General features: G+C 42.6%; 2 protein-coding genes across 14 annotated transcripts in view; both read right to left on the bottom strand.

Annotated features, from left to right (window-relative positions):
* agbl4 (AGBL carboxypeptidase 4) overlaps window positions 1-27827 on the bottom strand; it is an 861886-nt gene that overhangs the window by 160983 nt on the left and 673076 nt on the right. The window lies entirely within an intron of this gene.
* The window catches only part of bend5 (BEN domain containing 5), a 45459-nt gene continuing 17873 nt past the window's right edge, over window positions 242-27827 (bottom strand). The window contains exons 4-7 of one of the 11 annotated variants that reach the window (XR_009803618.1): window positions 26280-26428; window positions 15781-15994; window positions 560-15707; window positions 242-523 (exon numbers count right to left, since the gene is read on the bottom strand). Coding sequence is in view for 1 of the 11 variants with exons in the window: in XM_061882981.1 (XP_061738965.1) it covers window positions 15511-15707; window positions 15781-15994; window positions 26280-26428 (560 nt within the window). In the remaining 10 variants the exon portion in view is untranslated. Of the gene's footprint in view, window positions 15708-15780; window positions 15995-26279; window positions 26429-27827 lie in introns of all 11 variants that reach the window. The other 10 variants (XR_009803619.1, XR_009803620.1, XR_009803621.1 and 7 more) reach the window with 10 other exon arrangements.

Here is a 27827-nt window from a genome sequence, read left to right as displayed (position 1 = left end):
CAAAATGAGGAAGTCAAGATTAGTGAAGTGAATTATATTTATATAGCGCTTTTCTCTAGTGGGTAAAGTGTGTTGCCAAAGGCCACAACGGCAGGGACGAGGGTGGTGGAAGCGTAAATCGAACCCGGGACCCTAAAGTTGCTGGCCCGGCCGCTCTACCAACCGAGCTACTCCGCCCCGATTAAACGGAACACTGCTTTAAATCGATGCATTCGAAGACAAAACGACAAACAAAAATGGATATTGCTTTGACATCTTTATCATTTTAAAGCACACCAAAATGCATCAGCTTTGTTCCCAAAGTACAACACCGTGCAGCGGTGGAAGACACAGAAAACAAAAAAAAACCCCAGCCACACAAGACGAGTGCTGATAGAATAAAAGTTTGGATTTATTTTGCTTTTTATTTGGACAATAAAACAAACATGTTCCTGAAATGAATACCACCTGTGCTGAGCTAAAGCGGCGGGCTTGAGGGTTGGGGTACTACTTGTGATGGGCTAAAGCGGGCTTGAGGTACCACCTGTGTCAGGCTAAAGCGGCGGGCTTAAGGTACCACCTGTGCCGGGCTAAAGCGGGCTTGAGGTACCACCTGTGCCGGGCTAAAGCGGCGGGCTTGAGGGTTGGGGTACCACCTGTGATGGGCTAAAGCGGGCTTGAGGTACCACCTGTGCCAGGCTAAAGCGGCGGGCTTGAGGGTTGGGGTACCACCTGTGCCGGGCTAAAGCGGCGGGCTTGAGGGTTGGGGTACCACCTGTGCCGGGCTAAAGCGGCGGGCTTGAGGGTTGGGGTACCACCTGTGATGGGCTAAAGCGGACTTGAGGTACCACCTGTGCCAGGCTAAAGCGGCGGGCTTGAGGGTTGGGGTACCACCTGTGATGGGCTAAAGCGGACTTGAGGTACCACCTGTGCCAGGCTAAAGCGGAGGGCTTGAGGGTTGGGGTACCACCTGTGCCAGGCTAAAGCGGCAAGTTTGAGGGTTGGGGTACCACCTTTGCCAGGCTAAAGCAGCGGGACTTGAGGGTTGGGGTACCACCTGTGATGGGCTAAAGCGGACTTGAGGTACCACCTGTGCCAGGCTAAAGCGGAGGGCTTGAGGGTTGGGGTACCACCTGTGCCAGGCTAAAGCGGCAAGTTTGAGGGTTGGGGTACCACCTTTGCCAGGCTAAAGCAGCGGGACTTGAGGGTTGGGGTACCACCTGTGCCGGGCTAAAGCGGCGGTCTTGAGGGTTGGGGTTTACCGCAATCACTGGAGCGTCCTTTACGTCGCCGTATAGCGACGCAGCGGACCATTGGTTACCCTGTCTTGCCCTAACGAGCATTGGCAATGTACTTCCATCCCAAAGAGTTCTGCACAGCACACTTGGACTCCGAGGACGGTGAATGTCGTCACGGCAACGGTTAGCAAAAAAAGCGCTAACAGTGCATGGGTCGAACATAGGAGAAAACCAGGGGTTATTACCCTCTGAAAGCAAGGATGTTAAAATAGGGTGCGCTACTTGGTTGCAACCAGCAGAGGCGCTGTTGATTTTCACGGTCTAAAGAAGCCCTGGAAGTTTGGCTCCGCCCCCCACAATGGCATAGAAATAGGAGGTCAGAACATTCTATTAAGAACGATTAAAAATAAATAATAGTTAATCCTCACCTCCCAAATGGTGAACGGGTTATACCTAGTGCTTTTCTACCTTCCACATTCACCCATTCATGCACTGAAGGCCCTAACCACGACCCAATGCAGGAGCAGGGACACAACGGACGTGACGAGGTTGGTAGAAAGTGGGGGATCAAACCAGGAACCTTCAGGTTTGCTGGCACGGGCCACTCTCCCGACTGCGCCACACAAAACATACTCTCATGGCCACCCCCAGTTGGGACAACTGCTTCCCAAAAACAAAACACACACGAACATTTAGTCGACTTGAACCGAGGTCTACCAGTTTTACTGCATGAAACACATCTTTAAAGGACCGCTGTGGAAACATCAACCAGGAAAAAATGAACGAGGAGTAAAAGCAATCAGGAGAACAGTCGAGAAAAATCACCATCAACATTTTTTTTCCCTGCTCGGTATTTCGACGGCCCCAAAAATAAAGACAAAGACGGTCCGTGGATTTCTAACCCCGGCTATGTCCCTGAGCAAGTCAGAGCTTTTCTTCCTGTCCCTCTCACACACACACCAGTAGACCCGGAGAGATGTAGCCACGGCGACAGCAGCGAACAAGAGTTATGTCGATAATTTTTTACGATAACGGCGATCAAAGAGGAACTACTATTATATTTTTTAGTGACGTTCTCAGAGCATTCAATCGATCGCCAAATCTACTGCTCGGTTTGTCTTAGACGACAATCAGCCTCTCATCCGTCATCAGCATCATCAGATCAGGCTCTCAGACTTCCTTTGATCAATGATCCACCTCTAGAACTGCTGATCCTGAGAACATCATCAGCTCAAACTCTCAGATTGATCTAAGATCAACCTATAAAACTGTTGATACCGAGAACAGTTACCTGGATGAATAAGAATATCCATAAGCATCTTTTGACTACCAACTCCCAGTTATTTCACTGATACTGAAAACAGGATTTTTATTTAAGTCTGAGATATTCTCGTTCGTCCCCATCATTTTATTCTCACGACATTGAACGGCTCACAACTGGACTATTCAGTTTGTCTTAGACGTTTGGCCTCACATCCAAGCAGGCTTCATCAGCTCATGCTCTCAGACTGAGATTGATCTAAGATCAACCTATAAAACTGTTGATACTGAGAATCCTGTGAACCCGATGAATAAGAAGATCCACAGGCATCTTTTGACTATCGTCTCTCAGTTATTTCAGACAATGAAAACAGGATTTTAATTATAGTCAGATATTCTCATTCATCCGCATCATTCTATTCTCACGACATTGACCGGATCACATCTGGACTATACAGATTTGTATCAGAAGATTATTGGCCTCAAATTCGCACAGGCTTCATCAGTCCATGCTCTCGGACTTAAATGGATCTTAAATCAACCTATAGAACTGTTGATACTGAGAGCACAATGACCTGGATGAATGTGAATATCCAAAGGCATCCTTTTACTAGCATCGCCGAGTTATTTCCGACACTGAAATTTAGTCTCATCCACATAATTTTATTCCCACGACATTGAACGGATCACAACTGGATTGTTCAGATTTGTCTCAGAAGACGTTTGCACATCTGAACAGGCTTTTGTTCCGTGCTGTAGGACGATACAGTAGGTCGAGACTTCTGCCAGGCAACATCAGTCAATTTTGTGGAATCCCCTTTCCTTATTATCTCAAGTATTCCGTAAGTCTAGGATGTACGGAAAATGTGACAATCTTTTGAAGTATTCCGTTGGCTCGATGGTCATGGAGACCCCTGAAAACCTGAAGGCAACATTGTCCATAACCTCCGCCGTTGGTTTGGAAACTGGGATTAGCAAAATAACTCCAATTGTTTTGGGTAGACTTTCATTTAAATTTAATAAGTAACAACAAATTAAATTTTGGGCCTGATTCGCATCATTTCTAATGTGTTACCTCGCGACCGATGTTTCTCCACTAGTGTGTCGGGACACTGTGATGGGGTCACGAGTGGCAGGGGAGATCTTCATTATATATATATCTGTCTCCACACTAGTGTTCATGTTAGAACAATACAAAAAACAGCAGCTAGGTGGCTAGCAGTGCTCAATCTAATCAACAGGCTCGCAAGTAGAAGTTGTGAGTACACAGGAAGCTACCAAAAGGGGAAGAACGATGACCGGAATGTAAAGAAAGTAGTCAAAAGCGGCTTATATAAAGAAGGTAAATACTACAGTGCATTGTACTTAGGTTCTCAATAATTTAATTGCGGTCATTTCGGTTCCCAAAATGGGGGCCATGGCAGAAAATAACTGAAAAGCACTTCCATGCGTTTATTTTCTGTGGGCACAGACAAAACTAATATCGACTGGCAAGAGGCTTCACTCAGTTTTTTTTATTCCGCTATAGATAACGCAAACAGTTATGGATCGATTTTGAATAATCTTTCAGGAAATATCCTAACTAGGATAAGAAACAAGTCGTTACATTTCTCTGTTTACGTTACGAGCTTCAATTTCTGTCTGTGTACTTTTGCGGTCCCGCCTCCACCCGTAGAGACAAAACACAAGAGGCCTCACTCGGTTTCTTTCATTATGCTGTAGATGGCTCCATAAGTTGTGGGCACATGGTGATTCAGCTTTCAGAAAACGTCAAAAATGGGATAAGGATCCAGACCACTGTCTGGATTCAGGACTTTGTTTTCCTGTTGAAAGGTAAGGCCTGGCGTACGTCTGTGGAAGACGAGTGTGGACTGTCGTTCTGCACCCTAAAAAGTGAAACCCTTCTTGCTGAGTCATGCGTCTTAGATGATTAATACTTGCGTCCTACACCATCCCTTCAGATTAGGGCTGTCCTGTCTCGAATACTTGGACGATAGATTTTAACAAGTTTTGTTGACTAATGCCACTGTCTTGGAGGATAAATATTTGGGATCCGACACCATTCTGTCAGATTAGAGCAGCCCTATCAAGACTTATATAGCCTATGCAAACGAGACGTGAACCGTCTCCTGAGACAACCTGGACGTTCCATTCAATGCTCTGAGAAGTCTTCGTTTTGCCTTAACAACTGTTGAAAACTCGGGTCGGTCTTACATTCGGGTCAGTACAGTAATGCAGACCATTTGCTGTGACACAAGTCGATAGAAATCAATAAACTTCCTATTCAAAGGTCACATGTGAGCTTTGAAGCAGATTTGAATCAGAAATGGGATAAGGATCCAGGACTTTGTTTTCCTGTTGAAAGGTAAGGCCTGGCGTACATCTGCGGAAGACGAGTGCGGACTGTTGTTCTGCACCCTAAAAAGTGAAACCATTTTTGCGGAGTCATGCGTCTTAGATGATTAATACTTAGGTCCTACACCATCCCTTCAGATTAGGGCTGTCCTGTCTTGACTGCGTGGACGATAGTTTTTTAACACGTTATATCTTTACGTTTTGCGTTCTTGTTGACTCATGCCACTGTCTTGGAGGATAAATATTTGGGATCCGACACCATTTTCTCAGATTAGAGCTGCCCTATCAAGACTGATAAAGCCTATGCAAACGAGACGTGAACCTGGACCGGTCCATTCAATGCTCTGAGAAACGGTTTGCCTAAACAACTCTTGAAAACTCGGGTCGGTCTTACATTCGGGTCAGTACAGTAATGCAGACCATTTGCTGTGACACAAGTCGATAGAAATCAAACTTCCTATTCAAAGGTCACCTGTGAGCTTTGGACCAGATTTTTCAAACACAAACACTTGCAACAATTAAACACAGGCGTTCAAAGCTGACACAACCTTTTCAAAAATCAACAGACTTTGAGGTACTCGAGAGACTCACAACTGGAACATTATTTTTGGGCGGATAGCACGGACGCGGAACACAGCAACAGCGAGGCTTCGGAGTTAGCATTTCGTAAAAGTATTTTGGCTTCTTCCACCAAAGTGAGGGAGTCGCGGTGGTTGACGCGCCGATGTATAACAAAGCCCCCGTCTGGGTTAAAAACCAGAGGAAAACAAAACAACGAAAAAAAACAGCACCATTTGAGGTCCGAGAGACAGATCCGTGTAGAACTGTTTGCTGGTAGCACCGTCAAGCAGTTAAAAATCTCCCAACGCAACACAGACACCAAAAAACACAAAAAGCAGGGATCGACAGCACAACGTAGCGTAGAGCAGAGAACACAGCAGCATCCTGAATGAAGCAGGTCATTGAACACATCGTTTTCTAACAATGATATCGTGAGTCCAGGTGTTTTATATTCGAAGATATATACTCGTATGCATATTTATATTTATATATATGTATGTATGTGTATTCTGTACATGTTGAGTAACCAGGTTTACTATATTTTTCTGACTATACACAGAGTTCACTGACAAACACACACCAGAGTAACAATGAGGTAGGGCGGTGAAAGTTAGATGAAGTAGAACCGGTTTGTGGATTGTATACAAAGTTACTGATACCGTAGTAAAAATATAGACCCAACAACGGTGTGGCCTCCTGGTTGGTCTCATTTGAAAGCAGTTCAGCCCCGTAGTGGCTTTTTATGTACAAAGTGCAGGAGGAGGCTTTTGTTCAATCGTCAAAAGCCTCGAGCAACTTTGACAAGCTTTTTTTTTTGGTGGTTTTCATCTACGTTCAGTTTTTTTTTTTTTTTTTTTGAAAGACCCAGTAATCGTTTCCTGTCCGGAACTAGAGGTGGTGCAGGAAGAGGATCACAGACGCGCTAACAATATACAGTCGTGAACTATGACGGGGGTACTCAAAAACACAAGTACTTCGGTCTGATGTGGAAACCCGCTAACATGTCAGGTGGTGTAATATCCATTTTTCTCAGGCCGCCTTTTGGCGTCGAAAAACAAAACCATACATGACAGGACTATCTTTACTTTGTAAAATGGTGAACAAAATTATTTTTGGGTCAGGCTAATTTGTCATGTGCAAACCGTGCTGAGTAAGGGGTGCACGAAAATTCGATTCGAATCATCCCACTTCTAAATCGATTCATAATTTAGAAGAAAATCAATAAAAAACTAAACAATGTTAGACTTTCTTAGGCCATCTCAATGCAACCAGAAGGAGCTTTTTTAACCCGCAACCTGTTTTGTAAACAATTACATTGTCATTATTCTGCCAAATATGGGAGAATTGGTTTGAATAAAAAAAATCGAGTTAAATCGAGAATCAATTCTGAATCGAATCGTCACCCCATGAATCGGATCAGATCCCGAGGAGCCCAAAGACTCTCACTCCTAATGCTGATGACCAGCCAATCAGCATCCAAACACTGGCTGATACTCATCGTACTTAGGTAACTATCGTCTAATATTATACATAAACATTTTATCAAAGGATCCAGTTTTTTTGAATGGCCCCTAATTATCTTTGAGTACCGTAAATGCTCCAATTAAGGCCTCTGGTGCGTGGTCTTCAAAGGCAAATAACTGCGGTTTGCCAGGACAACGTTGGCTTTGTTGCCGCCATGTTGTGTAACATGTTTTTGCCTTCAACTTTCTCACACATTCCAAATACCATCCATCCATTTTCTAACGCTTGAACCCTTAAGTTTAAATGTTAGGGGTAAACAAAAAATATATTTCCTACATATAATTAATAGAGCACACTCTGAGGCTATAATTAGAGCATTTTACGCTATTTTGTTCAAGCAAACATACCGCTGCTCATACCTTTTCCAGACACTCACAAAGCAAACATTTTTAAGGTGCATTATGTAAATACAATGATTGCTTGGCCATAATTTAGAATTCCGCCATAAAAAAAACAACCTTAATACCTCAAATAGGCTTTGTTGAGATTGACAAATTTGAGATTAAAGTGCATTCAATGTAAATGATTTGTCACCGTTGCCATGGGGATTCTAAGTGAAAAATCCTAAATAGGCTTTTTGAATGTAACAACTTGATCGCTTTGGCTCGGCAGATGTTTGTTTGGAAAGCCAACAAGTCACATGGAAAAACAGACACGAGTAAAAAAAAACCCCAATAATAATGACATTCGTTGACGAAATGTCTAAAACATGAAAAATACCTTCTTTTTTTTTTTAAATGTATGTAACATAAAAAGGCTGAGCTCAACTTTGGAAACACCAGTAAAAAAAAAAAGAGACAAAAGGGACAGAGAGAAGAAATAAATGTGGTTAAAAGTGTGAAGAACAGCAAAGGCTGGATGACAGCTCTGCAGCAGATTCACAGTTTTGCCTCTGTTGGCTCACACTTTTCAGATTTCAACCACTTTATCTGGCCGACAAGCCGCAGAAAGCATTTGGGGACAAAACAATACAAATAAAAAAAAAACAACAACTGGAAAGCAGGGGTCCCCAAACTACAGATTTTGTTTGCTGGTGGCCAGAATCCAGAAAACCCCAAGAAAAAAAAAAAAAATATATATATATATATATTATGGGTGGGCAAATTAATGCGTTAATTACGCGTTAACTCATCAATCTATTAACGCCGACAATTATTTTAACGCACATTTGCGTATGTTGTTTACATGCTTTTATTTTGTTAACGCCTTTTCTTAACAAGATGGCGTCGCCTGGCGTGGAGGGGCTCTTGGTAAAGATGGAACATTTGGCAAAAATACCGGACAATTCTGCAAATGTCATGGCTGGCTTACAGCGTGGTCACTCCGGGATCACTTACGACCGCCAGACAATTCTGGATGTGGATAGATCGGGCCGTTTTGGACTGAATGAGGCGTGCTTGCTAGAGCGGCTAGCTAGCATGGGAATACTTTGCCGGCTACATCCAGCGGCCTGTGAAGCAGCGGAGTATATGTGTTGTCTGTCTATTTATGAATAATGCAGACCAGGAGTGTTGGCTGACTTCTTAACGTTTGCTTTCAGAGCGTGCATATCACAACATACAAGATGCCGTCATGGCGACACAACCTATACATGCTCCTCACTCCTGTTGCATGCTGGGTAGGGTAGTTCTTTTATTCCCTGGCTCATAACATCACAATATAGTACCATGTATATGATGCCTTCAGTTTATCAAAGCACCAAGCAAACAATCGGAAAATTCCCATCATATCAATTCCTAGATATGGTCATAATTATTTTAAGTGCACTACGCAGAATAAACACAACATTATTAATATTGCTACTACGGATAATTTGATCCAAAATTCCCTAAAACAGCCCACTACCTATAATATAGGTTTTTTAAACATAAGATCCCTGATAAAAAAAATGTTTCTGCTGTTACCTCAGAAATTGCCTGTTCAGATGTTATGATTGTGGCTCAGAGATTTGTATGTAGATTATATTTATTTTCCATAACAAACAGGATAACTTAAATACCCTGGCAGTGGCAATAAGCTTAAATGTTTGTATTTACATTTTTGGAGTTGATTTTCATCAAATATGCTATTTAACTGCTACTGTTTAACAAGGACTGATTTAAATTGTGTTTGCACAACAAATGTTTTGGCGCTTTTGTTCATGTGGGAGAATATTCCAATAAAGGTGCACTACACACTACTTTTGAATTCATTAATGGGCTTTGTGTATACAATGCAGTTAATCGCGATTAATCAGAGAAATATTGCGATTAACTTCGACTAAAATTTTTAATCGTTGCCCAGCCCTAATATATATATATATATATATACTTTATCAAACGTTTGGATATATTTAGTGATTGGCGCAGTTGGATTGGTGCAGAAAGAACAAAAAAAAAACGAGACAGGGAGAAAATTGTGGGGCAAAAAAAACAATACATAATAAAAAAACTAATAAATAGCGCGCGCACACACACACACACACACACACACACACACACACACACACACACACACTCTCACACACACACACACACACTCTCACACACACACACACACACACAAATAGATAGTCCAGCTTCCAACCAAATTCTTTTAACCCAATGTGGCCACCCAAACGCCCACCGAGTAAAAAAAGTTTGGAGACCCCTGCTTCATTGTGTTGTTGCAGTGTTGAGGAAGACCCCAAACGACCACCAGCATCACCTCAGACAGCTTTACCCACACACCTTCTCTGAACTACCACACACATAATAGTCCCACACTGATAAGACTACCTACAGACAAGTTCTACATTCTCACAGCAAAGTGCAGGCCAAGTCTCCAGACTTCAGCTTGGACTACAATCACAGCTCACTAGAAAACCCGAGGGCACGCCGTGGCCCTGGTTGATTGCCAAATCCATTTAAGGCCTTTCCTGTTCCCCCGATTACATGTTCAACAGTCACACTGTCTGCCAGCCTTGATTGGCTGGGTAGCACAGCCACAGGTTTCCACGTGCTTCCGTGTACAATGGCCACTAAATAACTCTCCGTTAAACTCTGGACGCCTTCTAAAGGCTAGCAGGAACACTCGGAGGAACTTGTGCAAAAAAGATCACGGTCCATTGACATGGTCTAGATGACAATAAAGTGGAACCTCCAAAGTTAAAAATATTGTATTAATACAAATACTTTCTGCGATTTAGGGCTGGGCGATATATATGGAATATACTCGATATATCGCCGGTTTGTCTCTGTGCGATACAGAAAATGACTATATCGTGATATTAGAGTATACGTTCTCACGCGGGCATTACGCTGCCGGCGTTTCCCACTCTTTCTCGTCTCGCACTTTGTTGCAGACAGGTGGCCACATGGTAACGTTAGCTGTGATGCTAAACGGTGCGGCTGGTAATACGAGAGAGAGAGAGAAGGTGCGAATCTGGTAACAAACGAAGGAAGAATTAATTATCCTCTGGCGATGGTTTGGCTTCAAGCGGGAAGATGTTGAAGAATTATGCGGCAAAAGCGTCGCTGCAAAAAGTAGCAGCAATGCTAATGTAGCATCATTTGAAAAGTCACCTGCTCGAGAATGAAGAGCGCTTGAAACTCCGCATGTCAACATCTCTGTTCGGTGCCACACCAACAAAATTCTCTGTTCGGTGCCACACCAACAAAATGCCCAAGCAACAATTTCCAGATCCACACCGTGAGAAAACAAATAGTCAAGAATAAAAGGAGATAACGTCCGCAGGAACCTACCACATAGCGGAGGACATACACTATTTGATTTCCTATTATGCAGCTCATTTTTATTTGACACTTCATTGAAATATTTTTTGTGACATCATGCACAAAAGTGCACTTTATTTGTTTTATACTATTGTAACAAACAAAGGAAGAATTTATCTCCAAGAAAAACAGCGGGGGGTCTATCCTCTGGCGGTGGTTTGGCTTCAAGCGGGAAGATGTTGAAGAATTATGCGGCAAAAGCGTTGCTGCAAAAAGTAGCAGCAATGCTAATGTAGCATCATTTGAAAAGTCACCTGCTCGAGAATGAGTGCTTGAAACTCCGCATGTCAACATCTCCGTTCGGTGCCACACCAACAAAAAGCCCAAGCAACAATTTCCAGATCTACACCGTAAGAAAAAAAATAGTCAAGAATAAAAGGAGATAACGTCCGCAGGAACCTACCACATAGCGAAGGACATACACTATTTGATTTCCTATTATGCAGCTCATTTTTATTTTGACACTTCATTGAAATATCTTTTGTGACATCATGCACAAAAGTGCACTTTATTTGTTTTAAACTATTGTAGTGGCATTCTGTACAAAAAGTGCACTTTAATTTAGTGTTGTTTTGATATGTCATCTTAGCTTGTTTTAAAATGTTGTAGCGTACCAGAAGAGTTAGTGCTGGGTATTTGTTCTGTTGTGTTTATGTTGTGTTACGGTGCGTATATTCTCCCTAAATGTGTTTGTCATTCTTGTTTGGTGTGGGTTCACAGTGTGGCGCATATTTGTGACAGCGTTAAAGTTGTTTATGCGGCCACCCTCAGTGTGACCTGTATGGCTGTTGACCAAGTATGCCTTGCATTCACTTGTGTGTGTGAAAAGCCCTGGATATTATGTGACTGGGCCGGCATGCAAAGGCAGTGCCTTTAAGGTTTATTGACGCTCAAACTTCTCCTTATGTCCGTGTACACAGCCGCGTTTTAAAAAGTCATACATTTTAATTTTTGAAACCGATAATTTCTGATATTACATTTTAAAGCATTAATCGGTCGATAATATCGGCAGTCCGATATGATCGAACATCTCAAGGTATTTTGACTGTCTAACATTAGAAAAAAAAAGATTTGTTTCAATCAGCAAATTGCCTGTCCTGGCTTTAAAACGGACAATTAAATAGTTATTATTTTTGTAACAGCCTAATGAGCCGCACAGTTAGAGAGGAAATCAATATTTTTAAATGAAGAAGTCATATTTGTTGTTAGCACAAAAATAGCTCAAGCTAAATTTAAAAGCTGATGGCTAGATTGGAGCCACTGAATATGTTTCCGCGTCATTATCCAATTAGTCGACTATCAAAATAGTTGCAGCCCTAGTTTACTTCAAACATTGCCCGTAAGCTTATTGAAGGTTTTATAGTAGTGGACAAATGAGCCTGGAATTACTGTATTTTCCGAACTTCAAACTGCTACTTTTTCTCCCAAACTTCAAACCCTTAGGTGTGGCTGATCTATGGATCTTTCATAGTAGTAACAGCAACAGAAACTGAACAAGTGCGATAATGTTTGTGCTATGGCGCCATCTTTCAAACCAGTTCACTCACCGCGGGTTGAAAATCTACAGTATTTACTTCTGTTTTGTGCCTTGAACCGGAAGTATAAGTGCCGTCCCGTTTACTAGTTCTCCATAGTGCTTCTACTCGTATGGTTTCGTCGTTCATCACTCCATGCAAGGTGTGTACGTTTTACAATGTAACTACAACAATTCATACTTATGGATGAGTATTTCCATGCACATATTTGTGCATGGTACCATAATGTAACCAAGCTGGTGTCGTTAGCATTAACTAATATGCCAACACGTTTGATCCACAAGGGAAAATTTTCCATCCAGTAACTCAGTTACGAAGGATGGAATGGATAATGCACACAAGGGCACTAAAAGAGGGTAAAAACAAAAAGTTAATAAAAATAAAAGTTTGCATTTTTAACTTACAATGGCATTTTTTTTTCAGTTTCATAAATTTCTCGATAAATTCAGTAAATATTGAGTCTGTTTAGCTGACTGAAGACTTTTCTGTTTTGTTTGATCAGCCGTTTTACTGCCGTGTTACAGGCACCGTTCAGAAACAATTAGGTTATGTAAATAAACCTTTACAAAATTTTTCGGTGTAAATAACAAATTTTACAACGCAGGGTTTCCCGCAGCGCTTGGTTGTTAATGCGGCTGCCTAACAACCAAGTGCCACCATCTAAACTTAAGTCTGTACAAGCTGCTACGCTTAGCTTAGCTCTGCCAGTACGTCCCACAGAACCATCTGATTGGTTATACGCAGAGCGGTAACAGCCAATCAGCGGTGCGTATTCAGAGCGCATGTAGTCAGTGCTCACGACAGAGACAGGCAGAGAGGAGAGATGGTGCGGGTGAGAAGATAGGTGTTTTGCAGGTAAGCATAAGGCAGCAGACTCTCTCCAAATTATAATAAACACCTCCCAGTCAAGTACTAGTAACATCACTATGAGCCCGTTGATGGTCTAGAAACATAAGCGGCAGCTCGGCTCGCTCGCAGTCCTAGAGGTGAAGGCTAATTAGCTTTTAGCGTAACATTAGCTCACTGTGGTGTGTGTGGCGTGCGTCCATATTAAACGGACAGCAAAGCCTTGTCTGTCTGAGAGAAACACAAGCATTATTGACCTATAGTTAACAACTAAGTTATTTCACTTGACCTTTTTCTGTGTTGATTGAGCTGTGTTGCAGCAGCAAAAAAAGGAAATTATGTTAAATGAAGAGTTTCTGTCTCTGATAGTTGATATAATGTAAATGCATCATAAAGCCTACATGAACTCCATGGTGTTCAGGGATGAATAGTCTCCTATTGCTATATGACTATTTTTTCAGCTATAGTTACATTAATCATTAGTAATGAAGCAGCCTGGTTTTGCTATCACATGTTGATACAAATATAACATTTACATTAAAAAAATCAACGACAGGCTTCCCAAATGCTGTAATAAATTAAGCATGGTGAGTTGAACATATTTAAGAATGTGGCCCCACTTTTAACTCTTTTTCCTTAAACGCTTATTGCGAACGTTTACTTACAGTAAGTAATTTCACTTTGTAAGTCACTATTTTAGTATCTCAGGTAACTGGGACTGTTTTGTTTCTACCTTACGGAAAAAGTATGGAGATATATATTGTATATCGCCATTCAGCAAATGGAGCGGAAAACACAACCAAAAGTTGTAGGCTTCTTCATGCGACGAAGCCGGCCTACTTCACCACAGTCTGTAGTCTATTGCCCTACCAGGCTGTGGTGGCAGCGACCAGGTGGAGACGTGATGGCGACAGGCTGAATTACACCGATCCTTACACCCACCCACCCCCTGGAGAGTCACCACCTTAACTAACAAATTGTCGGGGGGAAACACTGCAACGTATACATCTGCGGCTTATAGTCCAGTGTGGCTAATGCATGGAAACAACATTTTTTTCGCTGAAAGTTTAGGTAGTGCGACTCATACTATTGCGCTCCATAGTCTAGAACAGGGGTAGGGAACCTATGGCTCTAGAGCCAGATGTGGCTCTTTTGATGACTGCATCTGGCTCTCGGATAAATCTGAGCTAACGTTGCTTAACACGATAAGTAATGAATAATTCCACTTGTAATCACAGTGTTAAAAATAATGTTCAAAATATAAAACATTATCATGCATTTTTAATCCATCCATCCGTTTTCTACCACACCTGTTCAAGAAGTTGCGTCAATGGTAAGAAGTTATTTATTTATTATTGGTTAGTGTGGGGCTTGCCCTCCTGGGGGCTCTTCAGACCACCAAGCACCGACATGAGCGCCTGTTTCAGGGTTACATTATTGTTTTATTTTTCAATAAGTCTCCCAGTTGCTTTCCAGCAATAGTATTTCCAGCCCCAACACAGTCTCTCCTCCTGGCTGCTGCTTATAACAGAGCGACAGGTGATTAGATAACAAGGCCCGGGTGGGCCGTCTACGCAACTGTCGCTGCAGGCCCGCAGGCCACACCCCCTCCACAGTTAGCTTCAGAATAACAATGTTATTACAAAGAATAAGAGACCTGTCATACTCTAGAAATGTTGGTCTTGCTTAAAAATGTACGTGTTTAGTTGTGTTCAGTGTTAAAAAAATATTATACGGCTCTTACGGAAATATATTTTAAAATATTTGGCTGAGAGCCAAAAAGGTTCCCGACCCCTGGTCTAGAAAGTAAGGTAATTTATTGACTTCACGCACTTTCCTAACATTTGTTATGGAATCTGAACAACTTGTAAGTCAACCTCCGACACAGATGTTCCACTTTGGAGGTTCCACTGTCCGATATTTTTAGGGAATGTACCATTCAGGTAATTTCCCCCCAAGTAACCCTTAAGAACATCAGTTCAAGTACAATTTTGTGCAAATCCGACTAAGCTCTCTTTAGAAGCTTCTATAAAATGACGGCCACTACAATCTCTTTCAGCAACAGTGTCTCTGCAGTTAAGACTTCATTCTTTAAGATCAACTCGGTACCAACCGCAAACGAGCTTCTGACACGTCGACGGCATCGTAATCCTTGGATACAGGGGAGTCATCTTGTACTTTTTAAAAGCGTAGAAGACTCAGAATAATGTTCTGACACAGAACAATACATGAATTTCACAATCTTTTGCAACATACCTTGGTACCGATACCGTGGTAAAGCTTACCCTAAAAAAAACACTCGCATGTGTTGGTGGGTAAAGCTGTCTGAAACTGGAGGAAGGTGTTGGCTTGAAAGGGGGGGGTCATAACCCATCAAATGACTCAAAGATGCGGAGACTGTGATGATCAGCCTCAAAGCACCATGATCCGTAAACCGGGGAGGATGCTGGTGTGACATCTTTACATGCCGTCGTAGGTAAAGTTCTCCATCTTGACCGTCTGTCTGATAAGCAGCTTGGACTCCCGTCGCTCCTCGTTCTTGATGGACTTGTTGATGTCCATGATCTTCTCACAAATGTATTTGTTCACTTTGGACAATCTCTGCGTGATCTCCGCACTGTCTGCGGTCTCTTGGGACACTCGGTCATAGAGACACTCTGAGAGAGACGACACAATGTGAGCGGTCAGGCTTCACCGCTAAAAGCGGACCGGCAGGTGGAGTCCACTTACCTCGGACTAGTTTTAGCTTGCTCGGTGAGAGCGGAGGTTTGGGAAGGGCGTCTTTCTTCTTTTTGGTGGCCACGCCGGTCACGCTACGGTTTTTCAGAGTTTCCGTGCCCCAGATCATGACCGCCAGGTTCTTTGTGAACTTGGAGTCACCCTGGGTGCGCTGGAGCTGGTGCCACTTCTCCTCCTCCACCCAGATCCCGCCACCGAGGTGTACCTGTGTGAGGTACAGGTGTCAACGACAACACTACAACTGTACTACAGGAGCTTTTAGTTGAATCCCAACCACCTACCTGTCCAGCTTCAGTACGAGAATTAGAAAAAAATGGTTCATTCATGTCATTTTTACCTTTTTTTTTTTTTTTAAATAACACATTTTCTGAATTAGTGGCATTTGCTCCAGGTGTGCAGTCTTCTTCAGCAGAAGGAAAAATAAAAGGTGGCTGAAATGACACTTCATTTAAAGGGGAACTGAACTCTTTTTGAAATTTTGCCCATCATTCAAAATCCTTAAAGGCCTACTGAAATGTGATGTTCTTATTTAAACGGTCCATTCTATGTGTCATACTTGATCATTTCGCGATACTGCCATTTTTTGCTGAAAGGATTTAGTAGAGAACATCCACGATAAAGTTCGAAACTTTCGATCGCTAATAAAAAAGCCTTGCCTGTACCGGAAGTAGCAGGTGACGTCACGGGTTGTGGAGCTCCTCACATCTGAACATTGTTTACAATCATGGCCACCAGCAGTGAGAGCTATACGGACTGAGAAAGCGACAATTTCCCCATTAATTTGAGCGAGGATGAAAGATTCGTGGATGAGGAAATTTAGAGTGAAGCACTAGAAAAAAAAAAGGCGATGCAGTGAGAGCGATTCAGATGTTATTAGACACATTTACTAGGATAATTCTGGGAAATCCCTTATCTGCCTATTGTGTTGCTAGTGTTTTAGTGAGTTAAATAGTACCTGATAGTCGGAGGGGTGTGGCCACGGGTGTGTTGACGGGCGTGTTGAGGGAAGTCACGAAGCTGCAGCAGGACAGAAGCTCCGCTGATCTCCGGTAAGAGGCGACTTATTATCACAATTTTCTCAACGTAAACTGCCGGTTGACATGTAGTCGGGATACATGTTCGATTGACCGGTCTGATCCATAGTAAAGCTTCACCTCCGGGAATTTTAAACAAGGAAACACCGTGTGTTTGTGTGGCTAAAGGCTGAAAGCTTCCCACCTCCATCTTTCTACTTTGACGTCTCCGTTATTAATTGAACAAATTGCAAAAGATTCAGCAACACAGATACCCAGAATACTGTGGAATTGTGCAATGAAAAGAGACGACTTTTAGCTGAGCTAGTATGTCCCCTCCAACCAATAACGTCACAAACACGCGTCATCATTCCGCGACGTTTTCAACAGGAAACTCCGCGGGAAATTTAAAATTGTAATTTAGTCAACTAAAGCGGCCGTATTGACATGTGTTGCAATGTTAATATTTCATCATTGATATATAAACTATCAGACTGCGTGGTCGCTAGTAGTGGCTTTCAGTAGGCCTTTAATGCCAAGTGCTAAACAAGAAAAACAAACTATGAATATGATCAAACAATCACTTAGTGTACAATGTCTGCTCTCACTGGTATAACTTCTGATGGGATGTTTATATCTTCCCGTTTACATGAATAATTAAATCATAATCGTTATGAAGATAAAAAAGATTTAAAATAAAAAAAGCATATTTTCGGGTCTACAAGATGAATGTCCAGGCTAAAGCCCAAAAAAGTCTGCGGGCTATAGAGCGTTTTCGGTTCAGGCTTCAGTACTCTGGAATGCCCTCCCGGTAACAGTTCGAGATGCTACCTCAGTAGAAACATTTAAGTCTCACCTTAAAACTAATCTGTATACTCTAGCCTTTAAATAGACCTCCTTTTTAGACCAGTTGATCTGCCGCTTCTTTTCTGTTTTCTCCTATGTCCCCCCCTCCCTTGTGGAGGGGGTCCGGTCCGATGACCATGGATGAAGTACTGGCTGTCCAGAGTCGAGACCCAGGATGGACCGCTCGCCTGTGTATCGGTTGGGGACATCTCTACGCTGCTGATCCGCCTCCGCTTGAGATGGTTTCCTGTGGACGGGACTCTCGCTGCTGTCTTGGATCCGCTTTGAACTGAACTCTCGCGGCTGTGTTGGAGCCACTATGGATTGAACTTTCACAGTATCATGTTAGACCCGCTCGACATCCATTGCTTTCGGTCCCCTAGAGGGGGCGGGGGATGCCCACATCTGAGGTCCTCTCCAAGGTTTCTCATAGTCAGCATTGTCACTGGCGTCCCACTGGATGTGAATTCTCCCTGCCCACTGGGTGTGAGTTTTCCTTGCCCTTTTGTGGGTTCTTCCGAGGATGTCATAGTCGTAATGGTTTGTGCAGTCCTTTGAGACATTTGTGATTTGGGGCTATATAAATAAACATTGATTGATTGATTGAAGGCTGACCAGCCTGCTATTATACAGGGGAGAAGCATGATTCATCATCTATAATTAACTTTCACCAGTTCAGAGGCAATGCAGCAGCTCACCGGCTCAATATGTCAATAGCTGCATAAGCTAGTTACCTCCCAGTTCCTCCACGTTAGTGCTTAAAACACTAATATCACAAATAATAACAATTAATATACAAATGGAGTTTTGTTGTCAGGTTTGGGTTGATTTTTAGAGGGCATTATTAGCGCAATAGATTACCCCCGTTAGCTGCATTGTTAGCCACAGTGTACTTTACAAATTAGAATGCATAAAATAAGAAAATTAGGGCTGGGCAACGATTAAAAATTTTAATCGAAGTTAATCGCACTATTTCTCTGATTAATCGCGATTAACTGCATTGTATACGCAAAGCCCAATAATGAATTCAAAAGTAGTGTGTAGTGCACCTTTATTGGAATATTCTCCCACATGAACAAAAGCGCCAAAACATTTGTTGTGCAAACACAATTTAAATCAGTCCTTGTTAAACAGTAGCAGTTAAATAGCATATTTGATGAAAATCAACTCCAAAAATGTCAATACAAACATTTAAGCTTATTGCCACTGCCAGAGTATTTAAGTTATCCTGTATGTTATGGAAAATAAATATAATCTACATACAAATCTCTGAGCCACAATCATAACATCTGAACAGGCAATTTCTGAGGTAACAGCAGAAACATTTTTTTTTATCAGGGATCTTATGTTTAAAAAACCTATATTATAGGTAGTGGGCTGTTTTAGGGAATTTTGGATCAAATTATCCGTAGTAGCAATATTAATAATGTTGTGTTTATTCTGCGTAGTGCACTTAAAATAATTATGACCATATCTAGGAATTGATATGATGGGAATTTTCCCATTGTTTGCTTGGTGCTTTGATAAACTGAAGGCATCATATACATGGTACTATATTGTGATGTTATGAGCCAGGGAAAAAAGGAACTACCCTACCCAGCATGCAACAGGAGTGAGGAGCATGTATAGGTTGTGTCGCCATGACGACATCTTGTATGTTGTGATATGCACGCTCTGAAAGCAAACGTTAAGAAGTCAGCCAACACTCCTGGTCTGCATTATTCATAAATAGACAGACAACACATATACTCCGCTGCTTCACAGGCCGCTGGATGTAGCCGGCAAAGTATTCCCATGCTAGCTAGCCGCTCTAGCAAGCACGCCTCATTCAGTCCAAAACGGCCCGATCTATCCACATCCAGAATTGTCTGGCGGTCGTAAGTGATCCCGGAGTGACCACGCTGTAAGCCAGCCATGACATTTGCGGAATTGTCCGCTATTTTTGCCAAATGTTCCATCTTTACCAAGAGCCCCTCCACGCCGGGCGACGCCATCTTGTTAAGAAAAGGCGTTAACAAAATAAAAGCATGTAAACAACATACGCAAATGTGCGATAAAATAATTGTCGGCGTTAATAGATTGATGAGTTAACTCATAATTAACGCATTAATTTGCCCACTCCTAAAGAAATATATATATGTTCTTTTCTTACATCGAGATAGTGAATGATAAGCAACATTCCACAAATGGGCAGTTCCCCTCTAAGTTTGATAAGCCATTCTACTTCAGCGGTATTCCAAATAGATTATGTGGAGTGTTTTTTTCCAGTGAGGGTTGGACTCCGCCAAGGCTGTCCTTTGTCACTGATTCTGTTCATAACTTTTATGGACAGAATTTCTAGGCGCAGTCAAGGCGTTGAGGGGTTCCGGTTTGGTGACCGCAGGATTAGGTCTCTGCTTTTTGCAGATGATGTGGTCCTGATGGCTTCATCTGACCGGGATCTTCAGCTCTCACTGGATCGGTTCGCAGCCGAGTGTGAAGCAACCGGAATGAGAATCAGCACCTCCAAGTCCGAGTCCATGGTTCTCGCCCGGAAAAGGTGGAGTGCCATCTCCGGGTTGGGGAGGAGACCCTGCCCCAAGTGGAGGAGTTCAAGTACCTAGGAGTCTTGTTCACGAGTGAGGGAAGAGTGGATGGTGAGATCGACAGGCGGATCGGTGCGGCGTCTTCAGTAATGCGGACGTAGTACCGATCCGTTGTGGTGAAGAAGGAGCTGAGCCGGAAGGCAAAGCTCTCAATTTACCGGTCGATCTACGTTCCCATCCTCACCTATGGTCATGAGCTTTGGGTCATGACCGAAAGGATAAGATCACGGGTACAAGCAGCCCAAATTAGTTTGGGTCTCTCCCTTAGAGATAGGGTGAGAAGCTCTGCCATCCGGGAGGAACTCAAAGTAAAGCCGCTGCTCCTTCACATCGAGAGGAGCCAGATGAGGTGGTTCGGGCATCTGGTCAGGATGCCACCCGAACGCCTCCCTAGGGAGGTGTTTAGGGCACGTCCAACCGGTAGGTGGCCACGGGGAAGACCCAGGACACGTTGGTAAGACTATGTCTCCCGGCTGGCCTGGGAACGCCTCGGGATCCTCCGGGAAGACCTAGACGAAGTGGCTGGGGAGAGGGAAGTCTGGGTTTCCCCGCTTATGCTGTTGCCCCCGCGACCCGACCTCGGATAAGCGGAAGAAGATGGATGGATGGATGGATGGAGTGTTTTTTCAGCAAATACTTCTGGTTGGCTATAAAAAGGCTTTTTAATTAAAGGTCACAATTCAAACAGATAATTAAATAGTGACTCATAGCAACCAACACCACACGCGAGAAGGCAGCGTAAGTGAGGGCCATGACAACTGTCAACCTAATTTGCCATTATATTTAGGAACTCATTTCCACTGGAAATCCATTGGCATGAACCCTCACGCCCATTAACCCATCAGCGCCGGGTGACCTCAGGCTAATCCAGCCAGCCAAAAGGGGAGAAAGCAGGCAGATCATAGCTAACCAGGGTAGAAGACATCCTAACCGGCTGCGACTTTAACCAAACAGGAGCACCACTTTCCCCCGACAAGGATAAACTAGGAATGCACCGATTAATCGGTAACAGAATATATTCGGCCGAATATGGCAAAAAAAGCCACATTCGGCCTTCGGTGGAATGAGTTAAAAGCAAGGCTGAATAGTGGCGTGTGACGCAATTTTTTTGACGCGGTGACGCAATCAACCAACGTGCAGTGTTAAATGTAAATTGTTTTATACATAGTTAGTTTCCTTCTTTTTATTCTGAAGCTGAAGTACTGTTATTGACAAATCTTTTCTGGCCTGGGATTTGTTGTGTACCTGTATAAGTGTATGAGGTTACAAGCACACACTTATTGAGATTTAGTGGGGCCTCTGTTTACATTATTAGCCTGTTGTGTAGGCTACCTGTATAAGTGTATGAGGTTACAAGCACACACTTATTGAGATTTAGTGGGGCCTCTGTTTACATTATTAGCCTGTTGTGTAGGCTACCTGTATAAGTGTATGAGGTTACAAGCACACACTTAATTGAGATTTACTTGAGCCTTCTGTTTACATTATTAGCATATCTACTGTGGCTAAGCAGACTTTTGCCAAAAGGACAATAATTCATTTGTTGTGGGTTTATCCACTTTAATGCACTTTATTTTTCTTTTTGGAATGCATGTTTTGTTTGAAGGCCTAATATAAATGAAAAACAGTGCTTTTTTTGAAAATGTCAATATTCAATAAAAATTTACTTTATTTGAAAAACATGTCTAAAAATGTATTCTAGGCTATTTATGCAATATAAAAAAGTTGTGAAAAACTGCATTTATTATTCGGTATTTGGTATTCGGCCAAGCGCTCAAATTTTATTCGGTTTCGGCTTCGGCCACAAATGTTCATTTCGGTGCATCCCGAGGATAAACAAGTAAACCCGGGCCACTGGCCGCTTGTAGTTTGGATTACTTCCACCATGAACTTAGCATGTATCTCTCCACAGGACGTTGCGTAAGCTGGTATCGAGCACTCCAAGCCCATCGCCGGCCCAGCGGTGTGCTTTGGTCGTTTAGGTGGGCAGACGCCGCGGGGGCCATATCTGACTTGCTGTCTCCCAGCGCTCTCATCGCTCTAAAGTCTTTAGGCTGGCGTCCAAAAGGATTTTCCCTGTGCGGCTAATGTGCTTTAGGCCCCACGCCAGAGGCTTTCTACGGCCCTCCAGTAAGGAAAGATTGTTTTCATTCTCCCTCGCAGTTTCCTGTCTTTATGTCTTGGAGCCGGCTCCTCGTCCTTTCTTCATGCCTTTCCACGCCGCTTTGCTGAGGCTGAGCTGTCAATCATGGCATTTCTCCAGTGCAAATTATTAATGTGTGTAGTGGGAGAGCTCTAATTTGCAAGAGTTCTTCACGCTTGAGGTATCTGCAGGTCCCACAGCTTGTAGTACCACGTGCAGCCCTGTCAGCGGAGACAGGATGCTGCTTACATTATAGTCAACTCTAATGCGGGGACCATTAGAAGCTTCTCTCGTGTAGACCTGCCAGAGCTCCAACTACAGCTGGGAAGAAGGGAAGGACCGATCCCCAAGGGCCACAACGATTATTTAGAGTCGATCCGTCAGCGACTACTACAACAATTAGTCAACTAGTCCGATAAAAAGTACACATAGGGCTGGGCGGTATATGGAATATACTCGATATATCGCAGGTTTGTCTCCCTGCGATATAGAAAATGACTATATCGTGATATTCGAGTATACGGGCATTACACTACAGGCATTTCTTACTCTTTCTTGTCTCTCCCTCTCACAAAGACATAAAACAAGCACACCTTCATACAAACCCCGTTTCCATATCAGTTGGGAAATTGTGTTAGATGTAAATATAAACAGAATACAATGATTTGCAAATCCTTTTCAACCCATATTCGATAGAATGCACTACATTCGGTATAGCTCGGTTGGTAGAGTGGCCGTGCCAGCAACTTGAGGGTTGCAGGTTCGATTCCCGCTTCCGCCATCCAAGTCACTGACGTTGTGTCCTCGTGCAAGACACTTTACCCACCTGTTCCCAGTGCCACCCACACTGGTTTAAATGTAACTTAGATATTGGGTTTCACTATGTAAAGCGCTTTGAGTCACTAGAGAAAAGCGCTATATAAATATAATTCACTTCACTACAAAGACAAGATATTTGATGTTCAAACTCAAACTTTTTTTTTTTTTTTGCAAATAATAATTAACTTAGAATTTCATGGCTGTAATAAGTGCCAAAGTAGTTGGGAAAGGGCATGTTCACCACTGGGTTACATCACCTTTTCTTTTAACAACACTCAATAAATGTTTGGGAACTGAGGAAACTAATTGTTGAAGCTTTGAAAGTGGAATTCTTTCCCATTCTTGTTTTATGTAGAGATTCAGTCGTTCGTATTTTACGCTTCATAATGTGCCACACATTTTCCATGGGAGACAGGTCTGGACTGCAGGCGGGCCAGGAAAGTACCCGCACTCCTTTACTACGAAGCCACGCTGTTGTAACACGTGCTGAATGTGGCTTGGCATTGTCTTGCTGAAATAATCACGGGCATCTATGAAAAAGACGGCGCTTAGATGGCAGCATATGTTGTTCCAAAACCTGTATGTACCTTTCAGCATCAATGGTGCCTTCACAGATGTGTAAGTTACCCATGCCTTGGGCACTAATGCACCCCCATACCATCACACATGCTGACTTTTCCACTTTGCGTCGATAACCGTCTGGATGGTTCGCTTCCCCTTTGGTCCAGATGACACAATGTCGAATATTTCCAAAAGCAATTTGAAATGTGGACTCGTCAGACCACAGAACACTTTTCCACTTTGCATCAGTCCATCTTGGATGATATCGGGCCCAGAGAAGCCGGCAGCGTCTCTGGATGTTGTTGATAAATGGCTTTGGCTTTGCATAGTAGAGTTTTAACTTGCAATTACAAATGTAGCGACAAACTGTAGTTACTGACAGTGTTTGTTTTTTTTAAGTGTTCCTGAGCCCATGTGGTGATAGCCTTTACACACTGATGTCGCTTTTTGATGCAGTACCGCCTGAGGGAACGAAGGTCTGTTGTATCATCGCTTTCATGCAGTGATTTCTCCAGATTCGCTGAACCTTTTGATTGTATTTTGGACCGTAGAAGGTGAAATTCCTAAATTTCTTGCAATAGCCTGTTGATAAATGTTGTTCTTAAACTGTTTGACAATTTGCTCACGCATTTGTTCACAAAGTGGTGACCGTTTCCAAATCCTTGTTTGTGAATGACTGAGCATTTCACGGAATCTGCTTTTATAACCCAATCATGGCACCCACCTGTTCCCAATTAGCCTGCACACCTGTGGGATGTTCCAAATAAGTGTTTGATGAGCATTCCTCAACTTTATCAGTATTTATTGCCACCTTTCCCAACTTCTTTGTCACGTGTTGCTGGCATCAAATTCTAAAGTTAATGATTACTTGCAAAAACCTCAAATATGTTGTCTTTGTAGCATATTCAACTGAATATGGCTTGAAAAGGATTTGCAAATCATTGTATTCTGTTTATATTTACATCTAACACAATTTCCCAACTCATATGGAAGCATGGTTTGTAAGCAGTACTCTCGCTACTTACGTTAATGGCTAACACAAAAAATGTTGAAATGATTGAATGATGTATAGTTAATAAATACTTAAAGGGGAACATTATCACAATTTCAAAAGGGTTAAAAACAATAAAAATCAGTTCCCAGTGGCTTGTTGTATTTTTGGAAGTTTTTTCAAAATTTTACCGGCCTCGGAATATCCCTAAATAAAGCTTTAAAGTGCCTTATTTTCGGCTCTCTGCGAAGACACTGGCCATTTCCCTGTGACGTCACACAGTGCTGCCAATGTAAACAAACAATGGGAATACCACAGCAAGATATAGCGACATTAGCTCGGATTCAAACTCAGATTTCAGCGACTTAAGCGATTCAACTGATTACGCATGTATTGAAACAGATGGTTGGAGTATGAAAATATTGAAGAAGAAACTGAAGCTATTGACGCTATTCATAGCCATAGCATGGCCGAATAGCTGCGTTAGCATCGTCGGTAAAATGTGTGGACCAAACGATCAGGACTTTCGCATCTTTTGACACTGGAGCAACTTAAATCCGTCGATTGGTAAGTGTTTGTTTCGCATTAAAAGTGGGTGGAAGGAAACGTAATATAGTTGCAAATGCATCTACAGGTTATCCGTACATCTCTGTACCATGTCTGCTTTAGCACCGCCGGTAAATAGCATGTTAGCATCGATTAGCTGGCAGTAAACAGCAACAAAACTCACCTTTGTGATTTCGTTGACTATCGTTGCAAATGCATCTGCAGGTTATCCATACATCTCTGTGCCATGTCTGTCTTAGCATCGCCGGTCAAATGTGGAGACACTCTGGCACATTCAATGGGGGTCTGGCGGCAGACACTTTGGCATCTTTGGGCCAGTGGTGCAACTTGAATCCCTCCCTGTTAGTGTTGTTACACCCTCCGACAACACACCGACGAGGCATAATGTCTCCAAGGTTCCAAAAAATAGTCAAAAAAACGGAAAAATAACAGAGCTGAGACCCGGTGTTTGTAATGTGTTGAAAATGAAAATGGTGGGTGTGTTACCTCGGCGACGTCACATTCTGACGTCATCGCCTCCAGCGCGATAAACAGAAAGGCGTTTAATTAGCCAAAATCCACCCATTTAGAGTTCGGAAATCGGTTAAATGAATATATGGTCTTTTTTCTGCACCATCAGGGTATATATTGACGCTTACATAGGTCTGCTGATAATGTTCCCCTTTAAAGATGTCAGGTTTGAGAGCTGAAAAGTCTACATAAAGATTTGTATTTGAAGTTTATTTGCTTTATTAAGTCCAGAACGTACCACATGTTTGTTTGAAGTAAGGCTTTCAACAGAGAGGAGGCCCTCGTTAGTTCGGTTTTATGTACGGCAGTTAAATCAGTATTGTTTCAAATAAGGAAATGAGTTCCAATTAGTATACATCCAATGAATGCCAACAAACAACTGAAAAACCCCATTATGTATGGTTTTGAAAAGCAGAGGTAGGAATCATGTGTGAGTGAGACAAAGAGAGGCTGACCTTGCCATCATTGCAGGTGTAGACCGTTCTAGGAGAGGGCGAGTAGCTGGAACTGGTGTTGGCTTCTTCTCGGAATGTTTCCTGGGCCTCAACAATGGGTTCAACCACTTCAGCCTTGATTGTCTGAGTGCCATTGTCGTGCATGGGCTCTAGAGAGGACAACAGGCAAGAAGTTCCTTAAAACAAAGCTCACTTTTTTAACAAAAACACAAGTACTTTGAAGCTGTAAACAACCGGTTGCACAGGAGGCATTCTGACATGTGGTTTCCAGTTTTGAGGCACTGGACAAGCGCCCGAATGTTTGTCTGGCTCGGCCTGGACTGGCCTGTGCCTCGGGACAGGAGGTTATTTTAGCCCAGTGGCTAAGCTGGCTTGGTGGTTGGCCATGTTAAGCTCCAATGTAGCTGATGACTTTTAATATCAGACAGCTCACTCCATCTTGCATACAAAGACACCCCGGGGTGCTCTAATCTTCCGCCTGTCCATTAAATAGTCCAGCGAGTGACGGTGGCTTCTTGGTGCAGATTTGCAGTGTGGGCTGAAGTGACAACAACATCTGGCAAAAGTGCATTTTGTAAACTGCTGCTGGCTCTGCACTCAACTTACAACATTGGATATACAGCCAGGCTGTATTATTTACAATGCAGTGGTGCTTCAATTTAAGATGAATTTGTTCCGTGACAAAGCTCGTCACTCAAAACGCTCGTATTGAAATAAACGAATATCAATTTAATCGGTGCTTGGCTCTCCCAAAACACCAGCATTTATCATTCAACATACCTTTAAAAAAACAACACACTTTTACATCATAAGTACTGTTAGAAAACAATACATTAGGATGTACTACAAACAACTACAGTAGTTTTATGGGATGGCGTGTTAATATTGTCTAGTATTTACTAGAGATGTCCAACTCTTAATTACCGATTCCAATATCAACCGATATACAGTGGGGCAAAAAAGTATTTAGTCAGCCAGCGATTGTGCAAGTTCTCCCACTTCAAATGATGACAGAGGTCTGTCATTTTCATCATAGGTACACTTCAACTGTGAGAGACAGAATGTGGAAAAAAAATCCAGGAATTCACATTGTAGGAATTCTAAAGTATTTATTTGTAAATGATGGTGGAAAATAAGTATTTGGTCATCCATTCAAAGCTTTCACTGATGGAAGGAGGTTTTGGCTCAAAATCTCACGATACATGGCCCCATTCATTCTTTCCTTAACACGGATCAATCGTCCTGTCCCCTTAGCAGAAAAACAGCCCCAAAGCATGATGTTTCCACCCCCATGCTTCACAGTAGGTCTGGTGTTCTTGGGATGCAACTCAGTATTCTTCTTCCTCCAAACACGACGAGTTGAGTTTATACCAAAAAGTTCTATTTTGGTTTCATCTGACCACATGACATTCTCCCAATCCTCTGCTGTATCAGCCATGTATCCATTTTGGTATCAACTCAACTCGTGTACATACACATATTTATACATCGATATCTATGTATATGTGTATGTATGTGTGTATATATATATATATATATATATATATA

This window comes from Nerophis ophidion, linkage group LG22 (assembly GCF_033978795.1).
Source record: "Nerophis ophidion isolate RoL-2023_Sa linkage group LG22, RoL_Noph_v1.0, whole genome shotgun sequence".
NCBI classification, from domain to species: domain Eukaryota; kingdom Metazoa; phylum Chordata; class Actinopteri; order Syngnathiformes; family Syngnathidae; genus Nerophis; species Nerophis ophidion.
The sequence above is the reverse complement of the archived record's forward strand: the minus strand, read 5'-3'. Positions and strand labels throughout refer to the sequence as shown.